Consider the following 26,358-nt stretch of genomic DNA (forward strand, 5'->3'; position numbering starts at 1 on the left):
GTAACCAACCAACTAACCACTCCGTTTTTCTTACCTTGCTTTTCCTATTACATGTCATCTTTGAATAATCATCAGCTTGCCATTCCAGAGTCTGAAAGAGAGAGAATGTCATTTACTAGATGCTCATGCAAAATTGACAAACCTATTTCATTTCAAATGCACGCAGTCATTTCAACATATTGAATTTCTTTCTTGAAGCCGCATATCGGAAACAGTGATTATGACGCTACGGACAAGTTGCATTGATCCAACTTTCTTTAAATAAACCTTTTTTTTTTTTTTTTTTTTTTAAAGCATTGGTTAACTCTTTCCATTTAGACGGAGACACACAAATTCAAGTTATGTTGTAATTATGGAAACAGCAAGAGCACTCGATGGTAGCCAAAGAGTTAATATTGCGCTGGCCCACTTATGTCTAATGCATATAAAAGATAATGAGTGCTTGTGAGTTCTTTATAATTGTATCTGAAAATGAAAAGACCACCTTCAATTTTTAAACCGTGGGGAATTAGCCCACTTCTTTGAAAATAGTAGCAGACGTAGGTTTGACTTGATGCCATCATGTATCCAAGCAACGTAATCTCAACTTCATTTTTGTTAGCGGCCCTCGAAAGGGGAATAGCCGCTTTTAGTTTCGTGTGGTCTGTCCGTCCGTCCGTCCCGTTTAGATCTCAAAAACTAGTAAATATATTGAAAATCCGATAACATATTTTAGATCTTTCAAAGTTCTCAGACAACGGCTACTTTTTTATTTACTGCAAGCGAAAATTTATATCAATCAACTATCCAAGACATTTTACCATATTAATACACAATTTTTACAACTATTCACTATTATAGTTTAAAAAAAAAGGGAGACTATTTAGTAGGAGAGATAACTTTTCAGCATATTTTTAACACTTTTAAACAAACGGTTCTCTTTATTTAAAAAAATGTGTTGTTGTTTTTTTTAATTGTATCACTAAATTGAGTATTTTCTGTCATACTAGCTACTTTTATTTAAAAAAAGAATGTTTGCTTTTGTTTAAAAAAAAAGAAAAATCTATTTAATAAGCGTGTAAGTTGAATATTATTTAAAACAAAAATTAATAAGCAGTGTTTTGTATTGCACACAGGAAGTGCAATATACAGGATCCTAGCTCACACATCAAACTAAAAGGAAAAGTTTTTTTGTTGAGGCTTTGAATAAAAGATTGGCCTTTTACAAAACCATTAAATCAATTAGATACTCATTCAATAACATCAGTTAGGCCAGGTTCACATTGAACTTCATCTTCATAACTATCAGTTCATTGACTACCTATGAATATTAACAATCTTTGATAATAACATTAATAAATCTCCGTTTCCAATGATATGAAGTCGTTAGTCGAACTAACAATACAAAAGTATCGGCAACACTTTCGACAGGAGCTAGTCTCTTCTATTTGTATCGACCGAGATAGGGCTGTAGTTGTTGATAGTTTGTAGTTCATAGTTTCTGATACTCTTTCTGAAAATATTGAAACCTGCCTTTTTACCTGCTTGGGCGAACCGATTCTTTGAGTTTGTGTTTCCACACAAACTGTCTTTGTAACCATGTTTATAAATATTATCGTATTAGTTTCGTAATAATGCGATCGGCGAGTATAAAAGAACTATTTATCCAGAATGAAGACTGCGCACTTGTTTGGAACTTCGCCATTTAGTACATGATTTTTTAAAGTCAAGCAAACTTCTGCTTAAATACTTTAAATGACGTAATCAAGATTTGCCGTAGTTTTCTGAATGTGTCTGACATAATAACGTTTTGTCGAATGGATTATAAAAAAATCCACAAACTTTGATGACGTAATTAAGCTTTGCGTAAGGGGAAAAAAATAATTTTCTGCCTGATGCATAATTCACCGTTCTCATGCAAAGTTCCCAACAGAAATGAGACGTATGATGATAGAACGCGCTGCTCTGGATAGAAGAATCGATTTATCATCCTTTTCTCATTAAATAAAGTGGAATCGCGTACATCTATTTCTCAGTGGCAGCAATGTTGATCAACATATTTATCGCCGCCCGCACATTTTATTATTCTAATCCTTCCAGAGATTTCCAAACTAAGCAGGAATGACGATCACAGGTGCTGGAAAATCTGGCCTGAGAGGAAGGCACACACGAGGGGATTACGGCTGAAATACGAAACCTGTCAGCACCTGGGGCGCTAAAACGTGTTTTCATTAAAGATGTCAAGTCACGTGACATGACACCGGTTAAAATATCCATTTACGTTGTGACAATTACACTAAGTGTATTTAACCCATTCATACTTAAGCTACAATTGAAAAAAATAAGAAGTGACTTTAATATGGCGTTGTTAGGGTATAGTGGGTTAAATTATCGCTAAATTACGTTTGCTAAGTTACAGATATAAACAGAGGAGATGTTTGATTTTATTTACACATTTTCTGTATTGGATTAAAGTGAATTGATATTTTCTGTTGGGCCGAACAAGTGACAGCAGAATGACACAATCACAACTCTGCCTTACCATCACCATAAAGAAGGATTAGATGGCGCATTGCAGTCAGGGGGAGATTATCGCGGGGTGGATTCATTGTGCCCCCAGAAACCGTAAGGGTTAACAGTTGGCTTACTTTCTACCAGTAGGAGGGTTGAAGTGTCGAGGTGGTTTTGTCCCTTTAGATAAATTGGGCAGATAACTCCACAAGGTTTACGATGCAGTGACTGATGGATAAAGACAAACATAGTTCAACGATTTTAATTATCCAACAAACCGTTATTGTCACACTTAGTAAAGAATATAATTTCTTTAGACAAGACAAATCAAGAATTATAGAAAACATAAGATCTAATTATCAAGGCAAATAAAAGGCATCAAAACTGTGGTTTTTTTTCACTTACCGATATTTTGGATAAGTTCTTTAACGACAAGTAATATAGACGGTTCCTAAAAAAAAATTAAATAAAAGCATAATCAAACAAATCCTGACATTTTAAATAAAAATTTAAACAAAAATAAGCTTTTAAAATTATCTAGATGTGTGCAAAAAGTATTATAATTACTTAGATGTATGCAAAAAAAGTATTATAATTACTTAAATGTATGCAAAAAAAGTATTATAATTACTTAGATGTATGCAAAAAAAGTATTATAATTACTTAGATGTATGCAAAAAAAAGTATTATAATTAGTTAGATTTGTTACAAAAAAAGTATTATAATTAGTTAGATGTATGCAAAAAAAAGTATTATAATTACTTAGATGTATGCAAAAAAAGTATTATAATTACTTAGATGTATGCAAAAAAAGTATTATAATTAGTTAGATTTGTTACAAAAAAGTATTATAATTAGTTAGATGTATGCAAAAAAAAGTATTATAATTAGTTAGATTTGTTACAAAAAAAAGTATTATAATTACTTAGATGTATGCAAAAAAAGTATTATAATTAGTTAGATTTGTTACAAAAAAAAGTATTATAATTACTTAGATGTATGCAAAAAAAGTATTATAATTAGTTAGATTTGTTACAAAAAAAGTATTATAATTAGTTAGATTTGTTACAAAAAAAGTATTATAATTACTTAGATGTATGCAAAAAAAGTATTATAATTAGTTAGATTTGTTACAAAAAAAGTATTATAATTACTTAGATGTATGCAAAAAAAGTATTATAATTAGTTAGACTTGTTACAAAAAAAAAGTATTAAGCTGCAAATCGCAGTCAATAAAAGTTGCACGCTGATACTAAGGTAAAGGCTTTGTTCTTATTTGATGTAGAGATCTCATCATCTAGCAAAAATGTATCTGTATCTGATAACGTATTTCCCGATGATATGGCATCCTATTCCTTTCTAAAATGCAGATTGATATCTGTTTAAAGATTCGACAGAGTTTCCTACCTTCCACCAACAAAGGCCGTGTCTGATTCTACCATCAGCAGCTTCATGTTCTCGGTGGAGTCGTCCTGTCCCATGAAAGGAGGGGGCGTGACAGATTCTGTGGAGCAGACGAAAGGAAAACGGTTTGAATGGCACGGGTCGTGTAGAAGTGCAGACGTCAAGAGGGGATGGGAGGGGTTCGATTTCACTAACAAACTGAATGGAGGGGCCTCCTAGCGAGACCAGTCGTTATAGAAGACCTGAACACTGACCTGCAACGTCACAACCTGTGGGCTGCTCAGAACCACAGCTTGTTGGCACGTCGCACAAACTTGTGACGTTGCTATACATATTTTGATATTTTTGGGGTTTTTGGCACATCGGCACAATTTAGGCCACGTCGCGCCCATATTCCCTCAATGGTCACTCTCCCTTCATATCTCAAGACAGACAGGGAGAGAGAGACGGACAGACACACACATAGTTTACTTTTATTTATATTTAATAAAAAAAAAAATGGCTGACACACAATTTACCAAACTGCATTTTCTAAAAATTTAATTGGAAACAAAAAAAAGCAACATTACAATTTCTTCCATCTATACAAACTATACATCAGTACAAGCTAGATCTATTTAACTGCGTACTAGATCTAGAAACAGCATTCCAGACTATTGTTTTGCTAACAGAAGTAAAATACTTGAGTTTTAAATTACCCGAACAGGACCTAACCTTAGACCTAACCACAGACCTAACCTAAGACGCGTGTTCTGCAGGGGAGCGGAATAATTGTGCCATTTTGTATGTCTGCTAACCCATTCGTGCCCCATTTAATATACTTATATTTTTTTTGTTACAAAACAATAGCCCACCGTAGAGAGATTTCACAAAGTTTTTAGAATTGCGTCTCTTTTTCGGTCCGGTAACAAACAAGTCTCAACCTTCCTTACAATAGAGAGGTATTCCCTCATCAAGCATTCCAGCAGTGTCCTCTTCCCTCCCCCCTCCCTTCATCTTTCTTTCCTCCCCCGGACTCTTGGAATGTCTCAACCCCAAATATGAGGACTGGCTAAATAAACTTGACACGTCGCGAGCCAGACCAGTGGTTCTAAAAAATTTTTTTACCTAACCCCCTATACATTTTCTAACAGAAGGAAAGCGAGAAAAAAAAATGGAGGCTTGCGACACAAGAGTCACACTTGTACGCTTGATAAACAAACGGCAGAACAAATTTGGACTCAGCAAAAAAAAATTTGGACTCCTCCGTTATGTTCTTCTACAGTGTTGTTCCCCTTCGCAATGAAAAGGGCATGACACTGGAGAAAGTCGATGCACTAAAATTTAGCGATGCTTAAAAAATAAGGGTTTCGGGAACGCGCGAAAGTAAAGGTTTAGCGGTACGACTACGGCATTTCTAGCAGACTCATACCTGCCGTTCCTCTTCTACTACTTACACCCGCCGCAAACACATGCACGCGTGTACATGAACAAAAGCCCATCTTTTGATTGTGTGTCCCCCCCCCCCCACGACAGGTTCGTTAACTTGTCAGCTAAGGGCAGAGAATACGGTATGGTGGCAGTTAATATCCCCTTGACGAGACCAGAAATAAGGGACAGTACGCAACTGGTCAGGAGTGGGAGGGGGGGGGGCAAAGAGGCCCCCCCCCCCCATACAAATTTAAGAAGACTATAGTATGTGTGCGGACGTGTGCGGTCAATGATTGCTTGAAGCCCCCGCCTGACCACCGAAGTGGCTTCCACCGGGCTCTTTACTTTTTAATGTCCTTGATTGAAACTGACCGCTAGCGAGAATAGACCCATCGTGTCGAACCAACGCCTTATAAGTAGATCTTCAAAAGTTGAACGTGGCAAGGGAAGTGGATTACGATACTCCTCCATTGGAGGTGTCAGTAACATACACTAAAACTAATTGGGATCCACCAAGCAGAGCCTCATTGTGGACATATGTGACACACGACATAGCACAAAGAACTTATTGAAGCAACAGAGTCACCAAGGGACAGTACTGTAGAGTATTTCGGGGGGAGGTAAGCCAACAAAAAAAAAAAAAAAAGAGCACTCAACAAAATACAATGACGTTAAACCAGGGTTTCCCAAACTTTTTCCTAAACGGAGTATTTCATATAATCCGAGTACTTAGCGAAACACTTTGCTTATATTTTTTTTAGCGAGATTTAGTTGGTGGCCAACTAATTAACTATTCCAGTATTTCGTGGAACACCTCCAGGCCTCGTGGAACAACTCTCCAGGACTCGCGGAACACTAGGGATCCGCAGAACACAGCTGGGAAACACTGCGTTAAACAAATTGACCTAGTTAAACCAATTGACCTAGTTAAACAAATTGACCTAGTTTGACGAATTGACCTAATTATCGTGACCTGAATATTTACGTGTGCTACTGTCGACGAAAGGCCTTTATGGCGAAAAATAAATGAACTTAGAGCGACCTCAACAGACAATGGATTCTTCTGTACCATTAGTGACAAACTTGTAGGTCACTGGATCCACTTAGACACACTAAATACTTCCTATTTTTTCCACATTGACACTCAAAACATTAACCATATTATGTCTAATATGTACGTGTGTGTATGTGTGTGTGTGTGAAACTAGTTAACTCACAGACATTTTGGTTCAATAACTTATTGGTAAAGACGAAAAAGTAGCTATTAGAGTACTTCTTGGCTTAGTCGTAAAATGATTGACTTCCAAAAACGAAATGTTGGTGAGAGGATTGGTTCGAATCCTGGGACCGTTTCATCAATGGTGAGTCCTGCACGGTTAGCTAAGTAAACTGTAGGAAAAAGGCTGGGGGTTTTGGGTGTGCTCGGCCTTCAGCCACGTCCGTGCGTCCGGGGGTGTTCGACACTATGGAAATAGCAGTGCTTATTATGGACATTAGCTAAGACATCTTCTAGACCATCGGTTCTCAACCTTTTAAGCTCGGCGACCCCTTTTTACAATCCCCCACTCTGCCGCGACCCCCCTCCCCCCATACACAAATACAGAATTGTAGGGTAGACAATAACAATCCATATTTTCGATGGTCTTAGGCGACCCCTGGCAAATGCTCAATCGATCCCCAAAGGGGGGTCGCGACCCACAGGTTGAGAACCCCTGTTCTAGACAGAGCACTTTTTTCAATCAGACTTACATGCACAGAGTTTCAAGAGTTTCGGCTCAACTCTCATAAAAGTTGTGTTTTTTTTTTAAATACAAAAGCGTATTTACAAACACTTGACAAACAAGTCAGAATCCAGACAATGCAAAGTATTACAAAATCGTTCTTCCCTTTCAAGAAAAAAAAATGTCTACGACCAATTAATGAGCTTCAAGAGACAGAATGTGTGGCCCCCCCTCTCTTTGTACGCCACACTCTTTGTTGCCTGTAAACAGAGGCGCCGCAATGTCAGACCTTACGCGATGGCACTTCCTGCGGGAAATGCGCGACCTTAATTGGCTCTTTCAAAGTCCGCGGGGCGGACAGAGGAGCAAGAGAAATCGATAGCCAGGGGCGGCAATACTGCGGATGAGAAGCAGAGGCAAGAGTTCTGTCGCGTGCCTGTAATTGCACATCACCAGCTATTGGACTCTGGAACCATTCAACAGGCCGTAGTGGAGACATGGGATTGGGGGGAGGGGGGGGACAGTGATCAACAAACGGGGGAAAAAAAGAATAAATATCAACAGATGCCTCTCGGCGTGGGCACAGTCTTCGTATTTGTGAAACAAGCCTGCATTGATCTGTACATGGTATCAACTAGTGAAACACGCCTTGTTCACAGCCGCATTATATCACTAGTGAAATTTCATATATCAACATCACAAGAAGCCAGATTTAAAACACTTCAAAGGGAGTTATAATGAGCTGAATAGTCAATAATTGCTTTATTTTCTAAAATCATATTTTATAACTAGTGAAATAAAATCAATACATCGTTTTCAACAGAACATAAATGTTTGCATTAAAAATAAAATCCATAAAATTGTATTCCCATCCGTTGGCAATAAGTGTAATTTCACAGTAACAATTAAGAACAAAATGAAAATAATATTAATATGTTTATATTTGTAGTACAGTGTTTCCCAGACTTTTTCTTTAACGGAACACTTCGCACAATCTGGGTATCTGTGCTTAATTTTTTAAAGAGATTTATTCTCGTGGTGGCCTATTAGTTAAATTATTCCAGTAGCTTGTGGAACACATATTCAGGCCTCGCGGAACTCTGTTCCTCGGAACACAGTTTGGGAAACACTGTTCAACTATGTACAATCCAGTTGTCTCCTATATACAAAGCAAGAAGACAGGAACGCACTGAAATACCCCGGGTGAAAAAAAGTGGAACGCCACCGACCGCTTCGTCAAGATCTGGCGTAACATTTTTAACTACTTTTATACAGCGCAACTTTCATGCTTGTGGCATGCTCAAGTGCGCATCATTCTTGCATCATAGCCCACTAACCAATCGTTAACGTCTTCTCACCGTCACCATAGAAACACACACACACACGCACTCCATAACAGTACCACATTACAACATTGAATTACCGAATACTCAATGCGCGCCCATTCTCTGAATAGAAATATTTACTAGAATATTACTAAGGAGTGGCAATAGTCTTGGAAAGAGATAGAAGTCTGCTATTGTGGGGAAACAGAATGTCGGTGAAAACAGTTAAAACAAACACATTTTTTACCATTTTATCAATAAAAATTTGCATATTTATCAGAAAGTATATTTATCAATAATGGATGAATGTTCTATCTGTGTCATGAGCGGGGCGACGGTTGTATGAGAGAAGGGGAGATAAGCGAATTGGAAAGAGTGGCGTAGGTTGAGATGGCAGGGAAATGGGGACAGCTCCCTTGATGAGCCTAGTTTGTTGACAATCTCACTGTACTTGGCGGACCAGGGTGACAGCGTTTCACGACTTATATGATGGCTCGTATGACACGGTACTGACAGGCTGACCCCGAGGCTAGGGACGAAACGACCCTTTACCACCATTCGATCCCCCGCCGCAACCATGCCATCAAGGCTAAACAAAAGTAAAGCGCCCCTTTTCTCTCCGCAATTAATGAAAGCTCTGACACACTTGTATACAGGTGCCACACAGGTGGGTTCGAACCTTTGTGTATTTGGATGTTATGGACGTGTCTAATACAAGGCGAGATATGAGAGGGGGGGGAGGAAGGGGGATTGCGATAACGACTCCCTGCAGCCGGATAGTTAACTATGAAACTTGAGGGGCGACCCACTACTGACCGCTCATATTATCGGCGCCCGGCGGCGTCATGCTCTTTAAAAGGTCGTTTCAGTTTAATGTTTGTGTCTTCAAGGTCAAAGCGAGTCCACAATACTGAACATGGCTAAAGGCGCTTCACCCGAGACATATTTATTCATTTTATGGATAACTGGATTGACATCTGGGCAGCTATGGGAAATCGAGAAACGTGAAAGTGATAGGGCGATCGAAATCGTATAATTATTCTCTCCCATTCTAAATTTAAAAAAAGGGGGGGGGGGAGGGGGTTGATCGAAAAATCTTTTTGAAAATGTCAAGCAGGTGAAAAATACGTTGATTTTATTCACTGATTGGCCATTGATAGATTGGGCTATTGGCGGTGTTTTTGTTTTATCATTAAATACGGATTTTTTCTTTAACAAACGCTAACAAAAAAAAATGTGTGCGTTCCTTGTCAAATTATGCAGAGGAGTATCCACAGGGTTCAGGACAAAGGGGTTGAGGGGAGACTTTTTTCTATCGCCCAGCCCAGCGCAGTCGTTGTCGTGAGTTTTCCAGTTTCCTTCGCCAGGTAGATAAGTCTATATATAGGCTGATGCAATTTTGTGCAGGATTGACGCATGAGTGTATAAAAGAAGGAGGGGAAAGGGGGGAGGAAGAGGAAAGGGAGACGACCAAGACGGACCCACGAGTGTTTATAGTATTGAAGATTCTCATAAAAGGCGGGAAAACTATAAATAGCTAACTTTTTGGTGCCTCCGGTGTAAAAAAGGGAGATAAGTTTTGACAAGCTATGTTTTTTCTATGTTGTTTTTTTTTAAAGTTGATGCACTTTTCAAACACGTCTGAATTCAATTGTCTAAGCACTTCCGGTTTTTTTTTTTTTTTGCCCAAAATAATTTCAATATGAAAAAAATGGAAGCATTAGACTTTTACTGTAGGATTTAAAACTTTTTAAAATACGCATTGTGATAAGAGTTAAACTATTAGCTCAATTCTTTTTTTTTCTAAATTGTATTTTATCGAGAACATCTCCAATCATGAGGTCATTTTTAAATGAGCTGAGATTTTATTTTTTTACAAAAATGTATTCCACGCCTTGTCATTTCTCTTGTGTTTTAATACGGCCTTTGTCTGCACGAGATGTGGGAAAATATGCAGGTCGCAGCTGGGTCTGCGTAGTCATGTGAAAACACGGCACTCATACTTCATCTTTAAAAAAAAAAGTATATTTTTTTTATGTCGCTTCTGGAAACGAATGTGCTTTGGAAATCAAGGTATCGATATGGCTTAATATCTTTTCAATAGGGTCAATATCGATTGGCTTTGGTAAGTGCACAGAACATATAAACACACACATGCATGATACAAGCTTTTACCCCAACACACACACACACACACACACACAGATGTATATGCAACAGTTGCACACACGCATAACCTACAGCACTCCCAAGGTGAACTTTTGTATATTTTCTATGCTATATGAATATGTTTTAAGTTATAGGAATATACTCTATGTTTCAATTGTATGTTCTGTTACATGAATATGTTCTATGTTATATGAATAAGTTTTAAGTTACAGTAATTAGTCGTAAGTTACATGAATATTTTCTATGTTATATGCATAGGTTCTAAGTTATAGAGATTGGTCGTAAGTTACATGAATATTTTCTATGTTATATGAATAAGTTCTAAGTTGTAGGAATCGGTCGTAAGTTACATGAATATTTTCTATGTTATATGAATAAGTTCTAAGTTGTAGGAATCGGTCGTAAGTTACATGAATATTTTCTATGTTATATGAATAAGTTCTAAGTTATAGGAATCGGTCTTAAGTTACATGAATATTTTCTATGTTATAGGAATATGTTCTAAGCTATGTCTATCTTAACAGGGTTAAGTATGTAACACGAGAAAGACTGGATTCTGCCCGAGGCTATGACACATCCATCCATCAAGAGTTTTACAACCAGGGGGACAACATCACTGACATTTTGAAAGAATTTTTTTTTTAAAAATGAAAAAGAAGAGAAAGAAAAAGGCAAGTACCTCAAATGACAGGTGACATCAGGTGTTGACATGTCTGGCAACACTGAGCATTATGTAGTGCTAAGCCTTTACGGACAATGTTCGTCATGCGAACACCACACTGGGCTCAAACGTTGTGGTTAATGTTCATCAAACGAACGAATGGTGTTCAAACGAACGAACGGTGTTCAAACGAACGAATGGTGTTCAAACGAACGAATGGTGTTCAAACGAACGAATGATGTTCAAACGAATGATGTTCAAACGAACGAATGATGTTCAAACGAACGAATGGTGTCCAAACGAACGAATGGTGTCCAAACGAACGAATGGTGTTCAAACGAACGAATGGTGTTCAAACGAACGAATGGTGTTCAAACGAACGAATGGTGTTCAAACGTGACGAACAATCACCACCGAAGTATGAACTGCGTCTCCAAGAAGATGACTGTAAGACAAAAGTGAACATCTACACAAACATTTAACCAGCCGGATATGACCCGCGGTTGCGGTCGGTCCTAAGGGGATTGCTAATCTAGAGCATTGCATTTAGATCTATGTCAAATCTAGCGACTGTTCCTCTCAAAGTTTCTAATTCTGCCACGGAAACAAAAGTAGAGTGTGAAAGTGGGTTTACCCGTTTAGCCGACATATTCCTTTCATAAATTACTGTGAAAACGGGTTTAACCGATGTGTTAAAAACTTTCGTTCTTTAATAGAGATGAATTTAGGGTTTGCTTTTTTTTTTATTGTAGGGTTCTCCTGTTGTGGGAGGGACATTAACCGTACACTATGGTATCCGCTATGATCTAAGGAACATTTATACCGAGTATTAATAAGATTAACAAATTGTTTTGATTTCTATGCGGGACATACATACATACATAAACCTTACTTTCTGTTTTATATGTTATGTATGGGGATGTTTCATTTATCATTGTTACTTCCCTTTGTTTTTAGGTAATTTCTTTTTCTAGGGAAGAATAATGAACAAAAATAAAACTCACTTTTTTTTATTGTATTACCTGTTCTAAAATATTATTAGAACAATTCGTCCACACCATGAATACCAACATTGCTGCAACTCTTATGGCTCCGGTAACACTGTACTCAATACACATATTGGGAGCACCGTGCGAACTGGCATGATCGATTGAGTTTTAGAGAAACGGATAGTATAAAGAAGAAATGTGGTCTACATTGTGCGTGGGGTATCGCATTGGGATGTGCGCATCTCTTGTAATAAACTGATTTACAATCACTGCCTTGTGGAGGGAGTTGTCTCGGTGTCTCCAATACATACAAATGAGTTGATATTTATCTCCGAGACCTCACGTTGATAATTATGTCTTGGATTTTCCTAGCTCACTATGGGTGAGATGTTGTGTGACCGAACAGGAGGAAAAGGGAGACAAAACGACTAAGGGGCAGTAATAAACAATAGCAAGAAGAAAACAACATAAAAGTGGGGTTAGAAAGTAAATTGAAGTCAAACATTTTTTTCTTTTACGAGGATGTCTTAAAAGAATAATCAGAGTATACAATAATAACTTTTGTTGGCTTCCGTCAGTCGTAAAAAGTTGCACATGTTATATTCACCTGCCGTGCAGGGGGACATTGGAAGGCTTGGACTTTGGGAAGGCAGAGTGACTATGCTGGGTTTTCTTTGCTGTTCTAAGCAACCGCTGTTCATGCCAAGGGTGTCTCCTGTATAATCTACGAAGCTGGAAGGCCCTACGCTATGAATGGCGAAGATGGGCCTCCCAGATCACCTTCCAAACTCATCTTCGGAACAGTCTTTTCCTGCTATTGCATGGGAAATTGCCAATAGCTACATATTATACTTTTTAAAAAGTGACTTCCTTTATAAGTGTGAAAGTAGTATAGTTTCTTGGTCTATTCGATGTCGAATAAAATGAAGAAAGAGAACAAATTGACAAATTTAAAAGCTGGCAAAAAAATCGCATTTGCAAAACAGTATTTTATATTGATACACTTCTGACATTCTTTCTAAAACAAGACTCTTTTTTTATATATATCAGACAAAAAATACGTACAAGAAAGAGGTGGGTAAGCATTTAATTGGGCAAGTTTCGTTCATCGCAAAACGCCACATCTCATGTAGCATTAACCACTGCCGGAGTTACAGATAGGCAACATAAGCTATGCCCCCCCCCCCATAAAAAATGGTCCCAGGGCTATTCTTTCAATCATTTTAAAGTGAGAGCTGAGGAAAAAAAAAACTGCCTTATGTTGATTACAAGGGGGCCCCATCAAGACTAAATCTAGCCCTGATATAACATCCAATGCTAAAGGAACACTTAAAGGGTAAGACAGGTGGTCTACGTCACGTGACAACATTTAAATGAAATTTATTTTTTTCGCCCTAACATTTTATTGCAACACCTTTAAAAAAAGTGGACTAAAAATAACAATATAACACACATAGTGATTTATGTAAACCCATCACCATTCCCTCCAGACACGATTTGAAAAAAAAAAAGGGAGCCAGTTCTTGCATCGCTGGTCAACAACAGCTGAAGGCAAAGTGTCAGGATGAACGCTCTGCCACGCTTGGCTGATTGCGTATGGCATAGGGCGCCGAGGGCTGACCCCACTTATCGAGCATCTTCCAGGTTATCAACAGGACGTAGAATAATGCAGGTCGTCTGGGGGTCTGAAGCCCCTCTAACAAGATACAGCCAGTGGAAAACGTTCACATGATAACGTCAATATCACGGGCTTTACAATTAATGCATTTTGGCTCCCAATAAGTAGGCAGCAGATGTTGGGCAAAACGTTTTTATTTCATAGTGTTTGGCCTTTTAGATGTTTGTGTTAATGGCAAGCGATTATAAACAGGAAAAGAGACGCGGGAAATTTTATATATTTTATACATATTTTATTTTTTTTTATATATAATTATATATATATATATATATATATATATATATATATATATATATATATATATATATATTTATATAAAGAAATTAGTGCTTTCAAAAAACTCATTTCAAGATACAGGTTTGAAGATATAGACGAAGGTCACAACTAGACTGTGGTGGTTTATGTTATCTATAACTGGCAGGGTTATGAAGGGACAAGGTCACGTCTGCAATTTCATTTGAACAAGTTAAGATAAGTTGTTGAGTAGAACAATGGGGTTTTTGGCAATTTTTTTTTTGGTAATCCCTACAACCTGCGGTCGTCTTTCCACAAAGTAATTTCTTCTTTGGCTCAGGTCATCTTTCTCTGGACAACGATGTCTTAGGACAGAGATTCCCAACCTGGGGGGGGGGGGGGGTCACGTTAAGTTCAGATACTGTTACGTGCATAATCAGCGACAAGAAACGTCGAGTCCAAAAGAAACGATCCTCTGTGGATTCATTATGGGCTGTGGGCTAAGCTACCCAAGGGCCGGACTTGGCCCACAGGCCGTAGTTTGGGAATCACTGTCTTAAGAACTTAACATGCGATAATGGTTAACAAAAAAAAAAATCATTTCATATTATCAGTGCCCAGTAAAAACGTATAACACTGCACGTCCATTGAGAACAGCAACATGTACCCTATATGTCTATAGCAAATGTCCACTATCAAAATAATGTTCTAATTAGCTATTGACCTTATTTTACTGACATAAGCTTTGTCAGATAATTAAGCCTGTCCAAGTTTTGGCCGATGTATACGCACGACCTATTTTTTTCACCCTATTTTTAGAAACCATATCTAGGGTAGATTAAATTTTTTTTTTACAATGTAACCTATTTCGTTTTTTTTTTTTAAAGAGGTTGGTGACCTTATGACCGGAGAGGTCAAAACAGAACCGGAGAAAATGTCAAGACTTCAAACTTTTGGCATGTTTCGCCAACAAATCCACACGAAGAGTGCCGGGTGCCAGTGCCAGACTCGGCATAACAAGGTGCCCTGAAGTGTCTAACGGGACGACCAATTACCATACACAAACCGTTTTAGCCGTCATCTGTGGGTCAGCCACTAACCGCCAGATTTCCAGGCTGACACCGAGAAGAAGGGGAGATCAATCCAACAACTCTTATATCCAAAAATATTTACCGACTTTGGCTAAAGGAAATGTATGACAGAAAGAATAGGAAAATAAAATAAGAGAAGGGGTGGGGATGTATCGATCACAAATTGTTAAAAATATGAACTAGAATACGGCAAACATGCCACAATGATAACATTGATTAAACAAGTCACCATATTCCCGCTGCTAGTGCTGCTGAAAGTAATTAGCAATTTCTTACGGAGTTATCTCAGCCTTGTCTGGAGGAAATGTCATAACATATGTTATTTTTCTGAGGGGGTAAGAGTTCGCTCCCCTAGTCAATGTAAACTAGAAATAACGTCACCGCTACAGCCTCATTTAATTCCCTTACACATTCAGTCCTTAACAAGTGGTTCCCAAACTTTTTACTTAACGGAACACTTGGCACATTCTAAGTTTTTAGCGGAACACTGCTTATTTTTTTTTTTTTAGAGATTAATTCACGTGGTGACCTACTAGTTAATTATTCCAGTAGTTCGTGGAACACCTATTCCGGCGTCGTGGAACACTGGGGTTTCGCGGAACATAGTTTGGGAAACACTGCCTTACACAAATACTCATACAAATTACTTTTTGTTGTTGTGTTATTCAGAATAAACAACAACACCAATGAAACTTTCAGCTCATAAATTAAAATTCACTTTTTTTTAAACATGTTCGCTTGCACGCGCTTGCGCAGACGCGAGACTAAAAGGTCAAAAAAAATGTAGCCTTGATGAAAGAAACTCAAGGGAAAAAAAAGCACGGCGCGTGCGAAAACCTTGAGATATTTTTGGTTCGAGGCTACCAGAAGTTTGAACAATAGCTGCGGTTGGGGGCAAGCGGTGGGCCACTTGTCGGACGTCTTTAAAGGAAGTACCGGCACAGACAGGAAAACAAAGTTGCCACATCCGGAGACGATGGCGGAATGATCAAAGACTCGAGCGAGGCAATGTGCTAAAAGAGACCTCTGTAATGGTAAAGGGAGAAATTCTTCGTTTGATACTACGGTTTTAGAGTTGAGCATTCCACCAAAAAATTAGGGCAGTGTTCGATGTGTTGCTAAAAGTATTCAGAAACAGTATACTTTGTATTAGCCACTCCCACTTGACCTAGTTTTATGCAGTGTGTCTGTGTGTTTCTATGGTGATGCTGGGAAGAAGTATGTAAGCAGTGCGAATGATGAAAGACAAGCTGCATTGTCGTCAGCGGTCTTGGCTACAACAGACGACTTCAGATGGCCAGAGGGAAAGGAAAAGACGTGTTTTTGTAGTGAGTTAGATTTTGTTAAAAATACCATTTTATATTATAACTATAAATCTACTACATCTATTTCATTTCATCTCAAGTTGATATTACCTATACATTTTAGCATAAAGACATAAAAGTCAACGACCGTCTACAACACCTACGTTGATAGTTCAATTATTACTTGGTTGATAAAACAGAAAATCCGATTTAATAGAAGTAAAGTGTTGACGAGTGATACAAAAATCTACGGACTGAGAGCCTTTTCCGGTCCGTGGAGTGTCCAGTCCTAGAAATGTGTGACCACAGCGAATAACGAAATCGCAAAGGCTTGTTCAATTGGACTCGAACTTTATATTTATAAATAAATAAATATTAAACGGTGACGAGGCCAGTGTGGAAAATGAATATGACCTCAAGTCGAAAGAGCTCTTCCACCCAGGTAGCTGGTAGAGAGTTCTTGACCAATTAACACATTTTTTATCCTGTTACGTTTGAATCTTAAAGAAAAGACCAAAGAAAGTGATGACAGCCAAATTACCAATGACTTTGCCTAGATCGAAAAACTTCTAAAATGAGTTCGAATTTATCCAAGCAGTTCTTGATCTTATGCACTGATGGATTCTTTCCTTTCCCCCCCCCTCCCCAATGTCAACACGACCAAAATGCTGGCCATTAGTTCAGTGGGTGACAATTTGTCAAGTAACTAACGGTGCAACTGATCAACTGGGTTCACTGCAGTTCGAAATACCCCCCCCCCTTTTTTTTCCCCCCAACTATGTTCACTAGTAAAACAATGTAGATCATATGTGTGGTTGTGTCTGTGCGAGAGAGAGCGTGAAAAAAAAAAAGGAAAAAAAGAACAAAAAAGGGGGTTGGGGAGGAGGGCTGGTCGAACATGACAGGCAGGCACATGCCAGGTGCGAGAAACAACTTTCAAATGTCGCTTGCTACTCCATCTCCTCCACTTTCTACCGCCTCTTTCCTCTTCCCATTTCTCTTGTGCCTCTTTTGTTTTTTTTTTTAGATGAAAGAAGCTAGAGGCGGGCTTATTGAGTGGGCCTTAATGGTATACAGGGCCTTATATGTGGAATTAATGCTTTGCGGCGTAGGTCTATCGCTGTGGTCCTTAAGTTGTGGGCTCAATATGAGAAAATAGGAAAAAGGGGGGGGGCGAAGAAGTTGCAAAATTTCCCACACAGATGATCAATGTGCAACACACGTGCTGTGTGTCTGGCTAACACACACACACGCGCACGGTCAGTGTGTACTTAAAGATTAAAGCAATCCAGTTGCCCATAGGACCAGATGTGCTACGGTGGAGATGGAGGGGGGGGGGGAGAGGGGAACAGAATAGCCCCGCGTCCTTCGCGTGTAGCAGCTGCAGTCGTCTGCATCGCCTTATTCTCCTCTGCAACAACGCATTCAAAAAAGCAGACGTCGATCTAGTGCACAATTTATGGCCCAGAGAGTTTGAATTGAAATAATGTGGTCACAACCCAGTTCATCTGAGATATGTCAGCCCGTACCTCTGCTTCCTATGTTTAAAAAAAAATAAATATTTATTCATTACCAGATCTAGATCTAGTATTTGTTGAATAAATCTCCAAAAGTTGGTTGTTGTTTTTTTTAATTACAATTGTATTGTAAATTAATCGTTAACTATTTACAAATCCGAAAACGGTCTGTATGGTACAGGGTTTTATAATGTTATGAAATGATTGTATTTAAATATCCTACAGTTCCCCATCCAGACAAATCCAAAACCTGAAATTAGGTTAAAATCTCAGATATTTTCTTTCAAGAAGTTAATATTAAACAAATACTCGTTTCTGGAAATTATATATTATTGATTTGGCTTTTCCGTTTTGCTTTCTGCACAAAAAGGGTCATATCACGAGAATGTTCCCAGATGAGAAACTATTGAGAACTGCTGTACTCGTGCGACACTGCTGCCTGGTTGTACGTGGCTGGCAGTGGCAGTCCGTCAATTCTGGTGTCGCCCCATTGTCCGCAAGCAGACAGCTGAGGCGACCTGCAGGAGATGAAATGATCCGTCAAACCGCGATCATTAGCTCGTTGATTAACCTTCTCGTTCGATATCGATCCGTAGACCGCACGCACGCACGCACGCGCGCACACACCCTATAGATTCACATGGAACAAGTGTACGTACTTTGATTTACTTATATACATTCAAATGTTCTAGTAATTTCTGCCAGTTCCTAGACTAAATACGGTGCTATCCTTTTTTTTTGTTTTAGGTGTTACTTTTAAGAAACAAATTTTGTTGTTTCAATCTTAGCAGTAAAGGTCAATGAGGCCACACGATATAAAGTGTACTTGTGCAACAGATAACGAGGGTGTCAAGTGGACAGCACAATGTCATAGACAGATTAAGAGATACAAGACACCGATAGCAAAGACAAACAGACACAAACACTCTTTTGTTCCACTGGCAATCACATCATCAAATAAGAACAATCTGGTATAAACTTTGTCACGTGTAAATTATGAGTGAGTCTGGTGTGAATGGACGCTTTGGTTTCTTATAGTTATAATGTTTTTTGTTTGGTGAAATGCACAAATTGTAAGACAAATTTCCATACGGACAATAAAGATTATTATTATTATTATTATTATTTAAAGACGCTCATAAATAAATACATATCTGAAAGGCGTGATAGATCAGCTTTTATAAAGCTTCAAACTTATAACCCCTGGATTTAGGCAGTCAAATTGTAAGCAAGATGCCACCACATGGAAACACTCCAATGATATTCTGTTTGTGAATGGACCTCATTCACCAATCGTAAACAAACAACATTTAGCCACGTGGTGCTCTATCTATTCTATATAATTTACGATCTCTTGTTTAATTCATGATGGTTGTCACGTGAGTTTTTTTTCTGTTGTTTTATCAATAAGATCACGTGACTAAATGTTGTTTGTTTACGATTGGTGAATGAGGTCCATTAATGCGAACAATTTGCTTAGTGGATCACGACGTACAGTAAACATTGGATGGAGTTCCATGAAAAATAAAAGTATATACAAGTATAAACTAGGGGCCAAGGGGGCACAAATGTTGAAGGAGCCACCACATCATCAGGCAGTTCTTATTTGAAAGACACTATACTATGTTATTATACATATAGATCTATATAAACACTATCACCCATAACAACACTTTGTATTCTTGGAACAATGAAATTGAGTGGTTAATATGTTTTAGTATTTACTGACTGAATGACCAGAATGAATGACCAAACTGATATATCGACCGCGATATAGGATTGTCTTCCTCATTAGCACATGTTCGAACCGTCATTTTTATGATGCAGCAGAACCTTAATTTTTTTTTCACATTTAATTAATTTCCTTTTCATGTTTACTACTCTGTGCAGAATCTGTCATCCTCTAGAAGGCGATATTTAGACAGACTTCCTGTCTGCACTTCTCTTGAGACCTTGGCGCTTACACTACGTGACAATTCTGTACAAAACAGCGCAACAATATTGTTTATAGTGTACAAAATAGAGTAGCAGTTTTTTTTTGTTGTTGTTGTTCAGTATGCATGCACTCCTCACTAACTATTAAATGTCTAGAAGTCAAACCTAACATCAAACTCACGAAGTCACCATCTAAAAATAACTTTCGATTTTTCTTATCAAGATGACAAAGGTGACATAGTGCCCAGGGTTTTGCACGAAACCAGCATGGCGTCAAGAAATGTCAGGAACCACACACACACACACACACACACAGACACACTCACACACATTAGGGAGGTTCTGATGAACGTGTCCAGATAAACCAATCAAATTCAGCGCCCCATCGCCGAAAACCAATCAAATTATGGCCTCCACTTTCCGTGAGTCCCGCCAAAGTTTTCCTAACCAGTTTCCGTTCAATCCCGGCAATTTGTCCACATTGTTATCGCGGTCAAGGACGTGGACATGACCAAATTTCTGGGATAAGCTCGCGGCCAAAAATCATTCCTCACGGGGGGTCCTTGTCTCTCCTTGGTCCTCCAGGTGATCACTGAGTTAAGCTGAGATTTCCCTGGTCCTTTTAACACGACATACTTTTATTAAGCATTACAAAATGTCGGGCCTACGAGTAGACCTATATGCTGCCTGGTCTATGAGTAGATCTGTGCTGACTGGTCTTACGAGTACATATATATGCTGCCTGGTTTACTAGTAGATCTATATGCTGCCTGGTTTACTAGTAGATCTATATGCTGTCTGGTTTACTAGTAGATCTATATGCTGTCTGGTTTACTAGTAGATCTATATGCTGCCTGGTTTACTAGTAGATCTATATGCTGCCTGGTTTACTAGTAGATCTATATGCTGTCTGGTTTACTAGTAGATCTATATGCTGCCTGATCTTACGAGTACATATATATGCTGTCTGGTTTACTAGTAGATCTATATGCTGCCTGGTTTACTAGTAGATCTATATGCTGCCTGGTTTACTAGTAGATCTATATGCTGTCTGGTTTACTAGTAGATCTATATGCTGTCTGGTTTACTAGTAGATCTATATGCTGCCTGGTTTACTAGTAGATCTATATGCTGCCTGGTTTACTAGTAGATCTATATGCTGTCTGGTTTACTAGTAGATCTATATGCTGCCTGATCTTACGAGTACATATATATGCTGTCTGGTTTACTAGTAGATCTATATGCTGCCTGGTTTACTAGTAGATCTATATGCTGCCTGGTCTATGAGTAGATCTGTGCTGACTGGTCTTACGAGTACATATATATGCTGCCTGGTTTACTAGTAGATCTATATGCTGCCTGATCTTACGAGTACATATATATGCTGAATGGTTTACTAGTAGATCTATATGCTGCCTGGTCTTACGAGTACATATATATGCTGCCTGGTTTACTAGTAGATCTATATGCTGCCTGATCTTACGAGTACATATATATGCTGAATGGTTTACTAGTAGATCTATATGCTGCCTGATCTTACGAGTACATATATATGCTGTCTGGTTTACTAGTAGATCTATATGCTGCCTGGTTTACTAGTAGATCTATATGCTGCCTGGTTTACTAGTAGATCTATATGCTGTCTGGTCTACGAGAAGACCTATTTGCTACAGAATAAAGCTGTTATAGTGAATTACTAGGATCCCATAAATGATAAGAATCCTTGCTTCAAGTAAAATTGTGGAAAGATTTAAGTCAAGTATAACCAAGTTATATCGATTACGTAATTATTGTTCAGACATTTCGATTTCTAAAGAACACATATGACATAATAATAATAATAATAATCTTTATTGTCCGTATGGAAATTTGTCTTACAATTTGTGTATTACACCAAACAAAAAAACATTATAACCATAAGAAGCCAAAATGTACATTCACACCAGACTCACTCATAATTTGTGACAAAGTTTAAATCAGATTGTGATGAAACAAACACTGAAACACATACAATTCTATTAAATTTGAAACAAAAAAAAATCGATGGAAGGTGTAATTTGGAATTCAAGGAGTCAACTTTAAAACTCAAATTTTTTTTTTTTTTTAAATTGTTAGTGGTTCCCAATAATATTAGAAGACATTGTTAAAGTCATTCTGAAAACGCAAGGTATGGGATATATAAGATGAAGTCTTTGTAAATAATGTTTCGAATTAAGAATTGTTCCGCCTTAAGTCCTTTAAATCAATAACATCCCACAATAGCACAATAATGCCGACACGTGCAAGATTGGGACTTGTAACCAATATCGTGTACACCGAAAATAAGTGTCTTTTACCAGGATTCGAGCCAAAACAAAATTAGGCGACGGTTAAAAAGCTCAAACCTTTGGCCACTATGCAATAGTTCAGAGGTATTTGATCAGATTAAACAAGTTTATAATGGTTAACATATTGTAGTATCTGTAGTATTTTCTTTTGCACACTAGCATCGGCGTTGAGAGCCTGCACCCTCATAGATCTACATTTATATTCGCCTGTAATTTACATGTTTGAGTGTGTGTGTGTATGTTTATGCCTCTGTGTGTGCGTGTGTTTAAAGGAAGGCATTCCGGTGTTGACAAGTAATTATTGTCAAGGTATAATTCCTAGGTAGCCGGCAAGCGAATCAAATCTACCATTAAATACGAGAGGGGTGCTGCGATTCAGGAGCCCCCCACCTCCTCTTAAACCGAACCCACGACAATAGTCGGTTCAGTTCGACCTGCGCTCCGCGGGGTACCACAATGCTTGATTTTGGTGAGACTGGGGCGCTCCACGGGAGAGACACCGTGGCGTTGTCTGCATGAACAAAAAAAAAAACGAGAACGTAAAATGAAACTACTGTGTCCGACACTTTAGAGAAGTGTCTTTTTTTTTTTTTTGAATTCCTTAAAACAAACCCATACCAAAGTGTAACAACATAGAGTTCCAATTTCTGGGACAAAAATATCGCGTAGGTTTTCAGAAGTGGGCGAGAGGAGAAAGAAGTTTGTTAAAAATGAAAGATTAGGGAATGGTTAGTGATTTGTCACAGCGACAGATTCAAAAGAGAAGGACATTTCCTATGATATGGAGAAATCTTCTTCAATTTAGTATATTTAAAAAATCCGAGTTTTTTTTTTTTTCTCGCCAGAAAGTCGGTTTATTGTATCAGTTCAACGTAAATATGTCGATAAGTGTTTTTTCAACTTAAAAACCGGGTTAAAATTCCCGAAGTGGGAGTTTCACATTGAGGCAGACATTTTTAGGAATTTCACGTCTCGAGAGACGATCTTTTCCTTTGGCAACTTCTTGTGTGACTAAAGAGGCCAGTCCTTGATACACAGCTGGGGTCACAGGTTGGGCGTATGTAATCACCAGGCGCCGTTGCATTTTCACCCTTCTTTCTGCTGCTGTTGTGTATGACATCTGCAATCCGTGACCCTTCCTTTATGGTCTCTCCATGTGGATCTATCCAGTGTTACTTTTTCCCAGCTGCTAGTGTCGATTTTGAAGAGCTTCATGTCGCATTGGCACACATCGGTATACCTTAGAAGTGAACGACCAGCAGCTCTCTTGCCTTTTGTTAGATCACCATACAGATATTTTGTGGAAGTCGACCTTGTGGCATTCTATAAACGTGACCAAGCCAGATAAGGCGTCTGCTGCTGCCAGACATTAGCATGAAAAAAAAATCACTGCTTTTGTTATTTTAAATCCTGCTCCATAGAATCAGAGAACCAGATACTACCAGGACCTTTAGTTTTGATAGTCCGGGAAAAATTTAGCGCTTCCATTTAAGATTTAAAAAAAGGGGTCAGGGTGTGAAGGGGCTGAAAGGTGTTAAGGGGTTGGAGGTGATAGGTCAAGGTCAATGATACTAGATATATCTGATTCTGGCAGTATCTCCATGTTTGATTTTATACTACTCTTAAAATGAACTCAAGAAAACTCGCTCTCATTGGTTATGTGAGAAGAGAGTTATAAATTCAGAACTTGGCTCTCGTGTAACACAAACTCTTTATCTTCTTGACAAAAGAGGTCAAAATCCAAGAAAATAAATTGAGAAAGGGGGGGGGGGATATTGCTAGCCCCATCAACCCCCTTTTTTTTTTAAATGGCACTTCTCTTTTTCCAGTTTATGCAGATTGTGGCCATGATTCCTGAAACCATTAACACTTCGGCGTTTTCTCCCCTTCCCCCGATAAACCATAAAAATGAACTCCACTTTCTCTCTCTCCCTCTCTCTCTTTTCACACAATAAAACTAAAATCCAATATATGCAATGACAGCTAGTCAGACGAGAGAGGCGGGGGTGGGGTGGGGGGGGGCGGAAAGTCAATAAGGGCTATCGTAGTGCCGTCTAAGGCCAGATATGGTGTAATCATCATCCCAGGACCAAAGCGTGGAATGAAAACAAAACCTGCAGTCTACGTTACCTGAAGGGCGTTATGTGTACTAGATATCATAAACAGCTAAGGGAATGTGAAGGACATGGCATCCTTGGGATGATTGAATCTTTACAAAGCTGTTTTCAAGGGGTCCACGTCTAGATCCCAGTCGAAAACTTTTATTTCATGAGCTTGGTATGACTACGTGAATAGTGACAATGATTTTTAAAATATGATAAAGAAGCCGACGTTTCTAAGTCATGGACATTACTCACAATTACAGAAGAGAGTGCGTACATGTGCGTGTGTGTGTGTGCGCGCGCGCGGAGAGGAAGGCGAAAGTAACAGCACCGCAAGGGAAGAGTGGAATACCTGGAAGCCCACTTGAACTGCACCTATTCCGACCCTGTCTCGCAATCATAAGGCGGAACATGGCTCCTCGTATTTGTCAAAACTATCTTCTTTGATTTCCTGGGAACAAGAATTTCAGAGGCAGGGTAGACAGGAAGTATATCACCGTAAGTGATAGCTTTCATTTCGGTCATAAAGTTTGAGTGTAATTTTTTTTTCTACATGAAGGAGTGGTAAAGGGACCTAGCAATAAATAAATGGGAATTGTGACTAATATATTTCTTTCTATTTCATGTTTTAAACAAGGTGAGGACAACTTTGAATAAGAATGGATACGATATTAAGCAGCGGGAAAATATATGATGTGAATTGTTTTGTTAACGCCAAAGAAAAGTGCGCTCAGAATGATAACGAATTAAAAGAAAAAAAAAGAAGGGGAGTTACTTATTTTTAGACATGAGCAGGCCGTAGTGACGTATCTAAGGACAATAACCATTCAATAAATGTCGCCACGGCTCGCGCTGGGCTGGTGGTACGTAACGCTCGAGAGCGGCGGGAGGGAGAATGAATAGGAGAAGTGGCTACAAGGGAGGCGATAAGATTAAGTGTAATTATTGGGAAAGAACAGAGATTGGGATTAATCAATTAGTTCCCTTTGCTCAGAACACGTGCCTGCGTGGGTGGGTGTGACGGGGAGAAGCTGGGAATGGCGAAATGGCGGCGTTACGATCAGTGCTAATAGTATATCTCTTTTTGAAGGAGAGATTAAATTCTTTGACAAGAAAATGTATACAATAAATAAATACAATATACAAATAAATAAATATAATAAATAAATAGTAAAACATAAGTCATATATATGTAAGTGTGATCTAGTTTTTTTTTTTTTTTTTTACATTATTTCTTTTGTGTGCTAATTTAGTGTTTTTCCTATCTTATTTGAGTTTCAGTTTTCAGTTAGAATTGCTATTCCCTTTTCACAGTTCTGAAATCACCAACTCCATTGTGAGCGTCTTAAATTTCATTTTCACTTGACATGACATTTTAATTTCTGTTTCTTTGGCTTTTTTTTTTTCTTGGTCTTGTTTTCTACGTCGTTTCAGGAAAGTTTTCATCTTTATTTTCATTTCAGTGAACAAATATTATTTACTTTAGTATAAGATTATTAACGTTACTATTATCGTAAGCAGCTAAAACGCCACTAACACATACGTATCATTGTATTGTGTTCCCAGTACTTACATTGCTGTAAAATTCTAAATATAGTCGAGCAAAGTGTAATTTAAAAATGGTATACTTATATGTGCATATAAAGACTACATTTATCTATTCGTATTTGAGCATACAAATCCGTGACTATGGACAAAAGTTCTATAAAAGATCTGTTCTTTAAAAAGCAACTCCCCATGACGCTGGATGTTGTCTGGTTGCCACGCTTCCATACAAGGTTTGCGCTGACTACAAGAAAGAGGAGCCAGATACCGGTTAACTCCCTTGAGACCGGACAAAAGGCTTATAGAAGAGTTGTCATGAAATGCAAATATCGACCTTATTGAATACTCAAATTGTTACTGAAGTAAAAAAGAAGGGGGGGGAGGGTAAGCCGCCTATAGCAGTGACATAAGTTTTACAAAAAGCACGTCTGACAGAACATGGAATCCAAACTGCAA

General features: G+C 38.4%; 1 protein-coding gene across 4 annotated transcripts in view; it reads right to left on the minus strand.

The window, feature by feature from the left end:
• LOC106064188 (semaphorin-1A-like) overlaps positions 1-26,358 on the minus strand; it is a 114,227-nt gene that overhangs the window by 63,186 nt on the left and 24,683 nt on the right. For all 4 annotated transcript variants that reach the window (XM_056018265.1, XM_056018268.1, XM_056018264.1 and 1 more), the window contains exons 3-5: positions 3,898-3,994; positions 2,896-2,941; positions 35-91 (exon numbers count right to left, since the gene is read on the minus strand). In XM_056018265.1, the coding sequence (XP_055874240.1) occupies positions 35-91; positions 2,896-2,941; positions 3,898-3,994 (200 nt within the window). The remainder of the gene's footprint in view (positions 1-34; positions 92-2,895; positions 2,942-3,897; positions 3,995-26,358) is intronic.

The sequence above is a fragment of the Biomphalaria glabrata genome, chromosome 1 (assembly GCF_947242115.1).
Source record: "Biomphalaria glabrata chromosome 1, xgBioGlab47.1, whole genome shotgun sequence".
NCBI classification, from domain to species: domain Eukaryota; kingdom Metazoa; phylum Mollusca; class Gastropoda; family Planorbidae; genus Biomphalaria; species Biomphalaria glabrata.